Source organism: Triticum aestivum, chromosome 4A (genome assembly GCF_018294505.1).
Source record: "Triticum aestivum cultivar Chinese Spring chromosome 4A, IWGSC CS RefSeq v2.1, whole genome shotgun sequence".
Lineage (NCBI taxonomy): Eukaryota > Viridiplantae > Streptophyta > Magnoliopsida > Poales > Poaceae > Triticum > Triticum aestivum.
This window is the reverse complement of record NC_057803.1, coordinates 616,114,849-616,123,505: the sequence shown is the minus strand read 5'-3', so window position 1 is coordinate 616,123,505 and position 8,657 is coordinate 616,114,849. Positions and strand designations below refer to the sequence as shown.

Genomic DNA, 8,657 nt, shown 5'->3' with positions numbered 1-8,657 from the left:
TAGGGGTTGGCACACGTTTTCGTCTTGACTCTCCGGTAAAAACTTTGGGGCACTTTTTGAAGTTATTTGTGTTGGTTGAATAGATGAATCTGACATTGTGTGATGCATATCGTATAATCATACCCACGGATACTTGAGGTGACATTGGAGTATCTAGGTAACATTAGGGTTTGGGTTGATTTGTGTCTTAAGGTGTTATTCTAGTACGAACTCTAGGATAGATCGAACGGAAAGAATAGCTTCGTGTTATTTTACTACGGACTCTTGAATAGATCGATCAGAAAGAATAATTTTGAGGTGGTTTCGTACCCTACAATAATCTCTTCGTTTGTTCTCCGCTATTAGTGACTTTGGAGTGACTCTTTGTTGCATGTTGAGGGATAGTTATATGATCCAATTATGTTATTATTATTGAGAGAACTTGCACTAGTGAAAGTATGAACCTTAGGCCTTATTTCCTAGCCTTGCAATACCGTTTACGCTCACTTTTACCACTTGCTACCTTACTGTTTTTATATTTTTAGATTACAAAAACCTATATCTACCATCCATATTGCACTTGTATCACCATTTCTTCGCCGAACTAGTGCACCTATACAATTTACCATTGTATTGGGTGTGTTGGGGACACAAGAGACTCTTTGTTATTTTGTTGCAGTGTTGTTTGAGAGAGACCATCTTCATCCTACGCCTCCCACGGATTGATAAACCTTATGTCATCCACTTGAGAGAAATTTTCTACTGTCATACAAACTTCTGCACTTAGAGGCCTAACAACATCTACAAGAAAAAGGTTGTGTAGTAGACATCAAGCTCTTTTCTGGCGCCTCATTTACACATTAACATTCTTTAGTCTAACACTTTTGAGTACCAATTTCTATGAACTATGATGGTTTTAATACACCTGAGTATATATTATGGAATAACATTTTGTACGGTGCATCCAATGGTATGAATATGGTGTCTTAATACTACGTTCTATGTTGATGGTTAAGATCGGAACTATTTTGTTAATACCGATTCAAAAACGAACCCAACTTACACGAGGGGTTATTTTAAATAGAAAGCAAAGTCGGAGTTTGCATAGCTCTAGAAAACCACAGACTTGCATACTCTCGTGGGTATGCACACAAGAAACATACTTGAACATGTAAATTGGGTCAAAACTCAAAAAGGCATTGGAAACAAAACGGCGAAATCAAGTGATTTGACTATTGAGATAGAAAAAAACTACAAAGGAGGTACTCCTTCACATTATTATTATGTCTGTTGGCACAAACCGGCCTGAACAGCTGTAGGAGCTAAATGCTAATCCAAGAAATGCTATTTAGTTCCCTCCACCTATGCTTAGGATCGTCCCTTTAGTGCACGCCCCATGTCCTTCAATTCGTAATGCTAGTAAAATGATGGAAATTAAAATACATGTCGAGGTCCAAGTTCTATCTTGATTGAGAAAGGATAATTTAGTGGTATCCGCCACCACCAGATCCTGATCCATTGCCTCCACCATTGCCAGTTCCGCCATTCTGGCTCTCACCGGTGCCGCCACCCATGCCACCACCCATTCCCGTGGCATAGCCTTCGCCATAAGAGCCAGTGCTACCGGTCTGAGCGGCGCCAGACCCAGCACCCGATCCAACTCCAACGCTTGGACCTTCAGCGACACTTCCGGTTGCGCCACCACCATTGCCGCTTCCTCCTGCATTTGCAAAGCCTCCAGAAGTGGCGTCGCTACCGGCCTGTCCAGCGCCAGCTCCGGCACCACCTCCATTTCCGTTGTTACCGCCGCCACCCCCGTTACCACTACCACCAGCATCTGAGTAGCTGGTACCATCACCACCGGCAACAGGAGTCGGTGCCTTTGTCACACCACTCTCACCATATCCCTTGCCAAGGCCAGACCCAACCCCAGTTCCGCTAGACCCATTTGCACCCCCACCACTACCCCCGCCCCCGCCATTACCATCAGCATTGGCGTATCCATTGCCGCTAGGGGCTGATGCAGAGCCACTCACACCACTCCCTCTACCAGAACCAGATCCGAAACCAGACCCGGATCCACCCTTTGATCCTCCCCCACCGCCTGCTCCTCCTCCTCCTCCAGACCCCTTGGCGAAATTCCACTTGTTACCCCAATCTCCACCGCTTTCACTATATCCTAAGCCTCCACCCGATCCAGACCCTCCACCCCATCCACTCCCACCATTCGCACCACCTCCCCCACCACCTCCTCCACCACCACCTGAAGCACTGGAGGAGCTAGCTAGCATCCTTGCTGCATCGGCGAACCCAATGCTCACAAGGACAACAAAGCCAAGAGCTGCAAGCCTGGTGCTAGTAGCCATTGTGAGTGAGCTGTGTGGAGTGAGATGGTCGAGTTGGGTGCTGAGTGCAGAGAAGGTTGGGTCAGTATATATAGTGCTGGGGGCCGTGCATGGGTGCGAGATCTTACGGTGAACCGATCGAGTGATTTTGGTTGTGCATTGAATGGGTTATTCGATGAGAAGTTTCCTATGATCAGAGTGACGGTAGTACTGTTGACTGTGTATATGTCGATCTAGTTCCACAGTAGCCGCTAGCAAGACGTGCAGCATGTAATTGTCATGCAAATCTCTCTCCTTACTCACGACAGTAATTTATTGATTGATGCAGATCAACTAGTATGCAAAAGATCCCCATCGCCTGACATAGACAGACTAGTTATATCTGTTCGATGCCCTACACATGTGGAAGTACGCGTAAGCTGATGATCGATGTAGGTACGCAATGCGATCAGTGGACTCGGATCCTTTGACATTGGCATTTCCTGTTAGTCTGCTCGCCGAGTTCATCGTGCACCGTGCATCGCCCGGCGACTTACCTTACCTAGGGTTTACTAACCCATTGTCAACAACTTTGACCGAGTAGCGCACTCTGGCTCTATTCTAGGCGCATGCAAATTAACAACGAGATACGTCGATCGGTGATAATTACAGTGTCCAAGTTGACCTAGTGGCAGGCTAGGATCGATCGAGCTGGCATTCCATTCTCCAGCTGCATGCAAGGCTCCGGATGGGTGGGCAGAAACGAGAAGAGTAGCTAGCTAGCTAGCCATGTTCACTCACGGCCGGGATCCCATCTTAATTTAGTTAATGGTTTGATTAGTATCAACAAAACTCGATCGCGTTCCGTAGGTCTGACTTCCTAAATTACTGCACATGCTCTCCAAAAGTCCAAATACACACCTTTGAACCCGTCTCCACGGCGACTAACATACTCCCTCCCTCCGTACAAATATATAGGGACTAATAAGTTTTTTTAGGTTGCCTTTAACCACCGGTTGAAACAAGAATATGATGTATATGCTATATAAGGTATACCATCAAATTCGTATGTAAATTTGTGAAATGAGTTTTTAATGATAGAATTAGATTATTAATTTTATCTACAGTCAAAAGCAATCTTGAAAAACGTATTCGGTCTTATATATTTGGATTTGGGGAGGGGGGGGGGTATCAATATTAGGCATGTGGGTGGGTACTTGGCTGTTGGTGTTGATGTTCATACCGTGGGCTATACTATTAAGTCAGTGTATGCTTTCTTTATTTCTTCTCTTGTTTATGGATTATATTTCAAGGGAATAGAGTTACAATCTGAAGTTACAAAATCCGAAATGCAGGGAAGACCTTGATTAAGCGAACATGCAATGCTCCACTCTGTGCACCCAACAAGATGACTAGATTATGAGGTACCCTATTTTGATCACGCGAAACTTTTCTAGGAATAAAATTTTGTGCTTCAGTATGAGCCTTGATCTCAGAGACAAGGTGTTTGTAATTAGAACAGGGTAGTGAATCATTAAAGAGACTCGATAGCGCCTAGTCAAATCTGATTGGAAGGCATCCGGGAGATCAGTCCACTATAGTAGCCACCCCATCCATTATCACACGCATGTTGTTGTTGACTCGAGCACACCGTTGCAGTGGGAAAGGTGTCTATATGCAGCAAAACTAAACGCTTCCATCCAGATTTCTGAGGATCATACTGATATCCCCCAAGTGCAAGGGATCGCAGTCTTCGTTCCTAAGATTACAACCCTCAATTTATATGCTACATGATCGGAGTCAAAGAATGCTTATAAGCTTTAACCGTTGAGTCGCCAATTCAACCACACCTGAAAACAAATATATGCTTGAATAATTTATTAGTAGTAACAGAAATGTAGTGAGACGTTGTGCAACACCATGGGTGGCCTGTCGGGCGGCACGCTAGATGGTGAGCCAGCCTGGGTGTTTTGCAGAGCTTCTAGCCGGGCAGAGAGTCCCATAGATCGGAGTTCTAGGTCGGGTAGGAATTATGTAACCTTAGGTCTCGTCCTCCTTTATAATGTGAGGCTAGGGGGTAGTTTCGGAGAATATGACATCATTGGACACAAGGCATTTACTTCATTAATCAAAGTAAAGCAGAAGTAGGGTATTACCTCGACCAGTGGGGCACTTCTCCTTGTTGAGGTCTGACAGCGGCGGCATAGATCATTCAGTTCCCGGCAAGGATGGCGACGGCCCGTGCACGAGAGATGGAGGTCTTCAATCAGATCTGTCCGCGTCGTTCCCTTCCTGAAGGCATCGCCGAGGAGAAGTTCAAGGCCACTCTTTGCTACCTTCCGGGGAAACCTTAGATCAGTAGATCGGATGACGGGGGCTCTCTGGTGTCGTTTCCCCCTTGGGGGCGTCATTTTTGGAGGTGCACACGGGCTCGAGGGACTAGAGGACGACGTCTTTGGTGGAGCGGTGCTTCATCTTACACATCGATGGTGGTGGATCTCGGTGGCGTGGCGCTATGGAGATTCGGCATCTGATGCGCGGAGATGGATTCGCGCAGGAGGAGGAGGCTGTCTGGCATCATGGTGGCATTGATGGCAGAGAGGCCTGGCAAGGTCGGTGCTTCAGTTCTGCTCTGAGGATGGACCGAGGGATGATGGAGGTGACGGCCCTTGCAGCGTGCGGTGCTCACCGGGAGTGTGCCAAATCGGCGTGGGACCAAATCCAGGTAGTGGCTTGGATGGGACACCCTGCTTTAGATGTTAAGCTTTGATGCGATGTCTGTTTGGTATTAGGCCCTGACATTTGGCACGCCTTCATCAAGGGGATAGGAGTAGCAACGGTGTTACCAAGATGGTGGCTTCAGGCTTATTGATGTATCACTTTGTATGGTCTTTGTGAATAATTAATAATATGGTTGCATGCATCTTCCAGATGCAGATGTCGGGGGTACATCCTCCTTTTTTTAAAAATAAAAAAAATAAACCTCGATCAAGGTCCAAACCTCGGTAAGTTCCCCGTGTGTGATCCCCTCTTGAACTTCCGGTCTCACTTTCCACCCTACCAAGGCTACAGACGGTTTCGGATTTGTCGGTTGGCGTGCTAGGTAGGGGCCGCGCTGGCCGGAGACCGGACCCAGATTGGATCTAATCATACCCGACGAGTTCATGCCAAGCCAAAGCTTCATCTCCGTCTCCCTCAAATTAGTCGCCAACAGGGCGGATCGGCTCTACAACGACACGCCGCCCTCCCATGTCCAAACTCTCCTATTCAAAAGTCTCGAGTTCACCTTCGACCAGTACGGAGATACCGTATGCCTCCGTGTCCTGCCATCACCATGGACACACGGAGCGGCGCTAGTCCTAGCGAAGTCTGGGACGGCGGGATCTGCAACAACCCACCAGTCCACATGATGTAGGGAGTCCACATAATCTTCCGGGCTGCCGATACATGAAGAGCCCAGAAGCTCATGTGTAGAATAGTCTACGCGACTGCACCCACTCATAAGAAGTACCTAGAGTGGTCTGACTCCACCATCACCTTCGATCGCTCCGATCACCTGGACTATATTCCTCATCCAGGGAAATTTGCCCTGGTACTAGGTGCAATCTTCGGGGATTTATGGATGGGGGGATCGGCTCCCACGGATTTGTCCCAGGAAAGAAATTGCAACCGCTGGGGCACATTTCCCTTGAGGTTCTCTTCCGGGATGAGGATAACTTCCGCTGTGGAATGGGGCAACTTGCCCGAAGTAGGGTATTACAACGCATTGTAGTCAATGCGAAATGGGGCACCATTCCGCAGCGACTACAATGCATTGCATTCATGGCCTTACCATCTTACACTTACCTACAACTAAAAATGCAAAGCCCCCAACAGCACCATCGCAGTATGTGGTAGCGCTGAGAGAGCACTAGAAGCGTAGGTCGCCATCCTGGAGCATGTTGAGGCCGCCCTGGCTTCAGCAGAGCTAGAGGAAATCAAGAGGATGGTTGATCCGGCTGCAACTTCCTTGCCCATGAAACCCAAGCCTGGCCCAGCCATCCAACCTACAAAAGAGACAAAAAAAAGTTCCAAGTACACTTCGAGAACCCCTCCAAAATAGTAATCATAGGAGATCATAGGAAGAGATCTGAGCACGGATCAGGAGGCCGCGCTGATGCAATTCTTAGGGATAGCTGGGACATCTTCGTCTGGAGGCCCGCTGACATGCCTGGAGTTCCTGCACACATCGCCGAGAACAGACTGGATGTTCAAAAAGATGTGAGGCCGGTCAAACAGGCCTTCGACGATTCGCCACCGAGAAGCGCCACACAATCAAAGAAGAAATCGCCCGGCTCCTAGCTGCCTACTTCATCGGGGAGATGGCCCACCCTAGTTTTAAGCACCAAGGAATTATGAGCTACCCCTCACAAGAACTGTTGTATTTTTGGCAGGCAAGGTATTTCCCAAATCTTTTTCCACTGCAAAGTATCTTGTGCACGCGCTAATGAACAAGGTGCCTCGGCACAATATTTGCCAGTCTGTCATGACTGTAGAGTTAATACGCTGATTTCACCAAGAACACCCCTTGCTATCATAATGTCATCCATGTTAATCTTCAAACTCCTCTCTAATGGGCATGGCAAGGATGACATGGGCATCTTCTTCCCAGAAGGTTTCCCTTTAGTAAATGACGGCTTTTCTTCAAGAACAGGGACGTGATCATAATGTCATCCATGTTAATTTTCAAACTCCTCTCTAATGGGCATGGCAAGGATCACATAGGCATCTTCTTCCCAGAAGGTTTCCCTTTAGTAAATGACGGCTTTTCTTCAAGAACAGAAACGTGCTTTTATATCTCAGCAGCTGTGAAAAGGCAAGAAAAAGAGTATGTGACATTTCCCGTTGTTTATCTAATGTACATATATAAGGATCGTGTTGCCATCGCAGTTCAGTTTGTTCACGCCCTCTCTGGTACTGGACATAGAAGATCTGTACCTGGAGGTAGTAGTCTGATGTAATGTAGGAAGCGATCTAGTTCTCTTTTTTGTTGATTTCTTCTTGTAAGCAGTTTTATCTGTGAGGTGTGTCTGAACAGAACATGTTCTTGTTCCGGATGTAGTTATTTCCAAAATTAATGGAAAGACATCCTCCTACATTGAAATCAATTATTATTTTTCGAGACGAAGGTAAAAGATTTGCCTCTTTAATTAATTAAGCAGAAGAGAGGTACCCAATTGATCACGGAAAACCTGACGTAAACTGAAACAAGGGCCAAGCCCACACCCGAACATCGACACCCAAAGTGCCAAGCCCACTCTCGTCGACGACATGCCAAACGCGACAACAAACGCCAATCTCACAAAAACACACCAATGGGGGACCCCGCTCCGCCAATCAAGCCGGCCTTCCACGGTTCCACCACTGCCAGAAAGAAGATGCCATGACTGCTATGGGAGGAACAGACCGGGACTCACGGGTGGCGTGAAAAGGCAAGCACTTGACAAGTCCTGCTGCAACAGCCGACATGTCGACGACCAATATCGACGACAACCACGTTGCCCACACGATATGAGGTCCATGTCCTCGATGCTGCAAACTCTCGGGGCCGCCGGCCCGACATCCACTACTCTGACACGCCCTGCGCATCCAACTGACACCGCCTTCCGAGGCCGCCGCCCCGACAATTATTGGTGATATATTGTCAATGTCACTGCCGCCGCCCCGCCTTCCGAGGCCGCCGCCACATGGCTTTGTGTCCGTTTCTAAACTAACTCTGTATCATGCTCATATGATCAAGGAACCTCTGTTTGCCACCGTGCAAGATACATTTACTATTGCATTTGGTGGTTTCCTATACCAATCACAAGATGTATCAGGCAAGACTGATTACTTAGATTAATAGGTAAGAACGAATAGCTTGTGCCCTCTAATTCTGACTAGGGGCTGCGATATTCTCTCCACACATGATAATAAATTGGGGCCCTCATTCATCTTGACCTCTTGTTCTTTGCGCTTCGATAGATGACATTCTATTTTCAAGATGTAAAGTCTCATGTATCGACACTGTTCAAACATTATTTACACGTTATAGTTCTTTAGTCTAACATTTTCGAGTACCAATTTGTACGAACTATGACGGTTTAAATACAACTGAGTATATATTATGGAATAACATTTTGTACGGTAGATCCAATGGTATGAATATTGTGTTATAAGTCTTAGTACTACCTTCCATGTTGATGGTTAAGACAGGAACTATTTTGTTGATACAGATTTGAAAACGAACCCATTTAACCCGGAGGGAATATTTCAAATACGAAGCAAGGTCGGAGATTGCATAGCACTCAGAAAGACATTGCAAACAAAACGATG

General features: G+C 46.8%; 1 protein-coding gene across 1 annotated transcript; it reads right to left on the bottom strand.

Annotated features, from left to right (window-relative positions):
- Positions 1-1,178: 1,178 nt before the first annotated feature.
- LOC123082635 (putative glycine-rich cell wall structural protein 1) lies at positions 1,179-2,377 on the bottom strand. The gene has a single exon (XM_044504936.1). It carries the CDS (start codon positions 2,343-2,345, stop codon positions 1,464-1,466), a length of 882 nt encoding a protein of 293 aa, XP_044360871.1. The 5' UTR covers positions 2,346-2,377; the 3' UTR covers positions 1,179-1,463.
- Between the last annotated feature and the right edge of the window lie 6,280 nt (positions 2,378-8,657).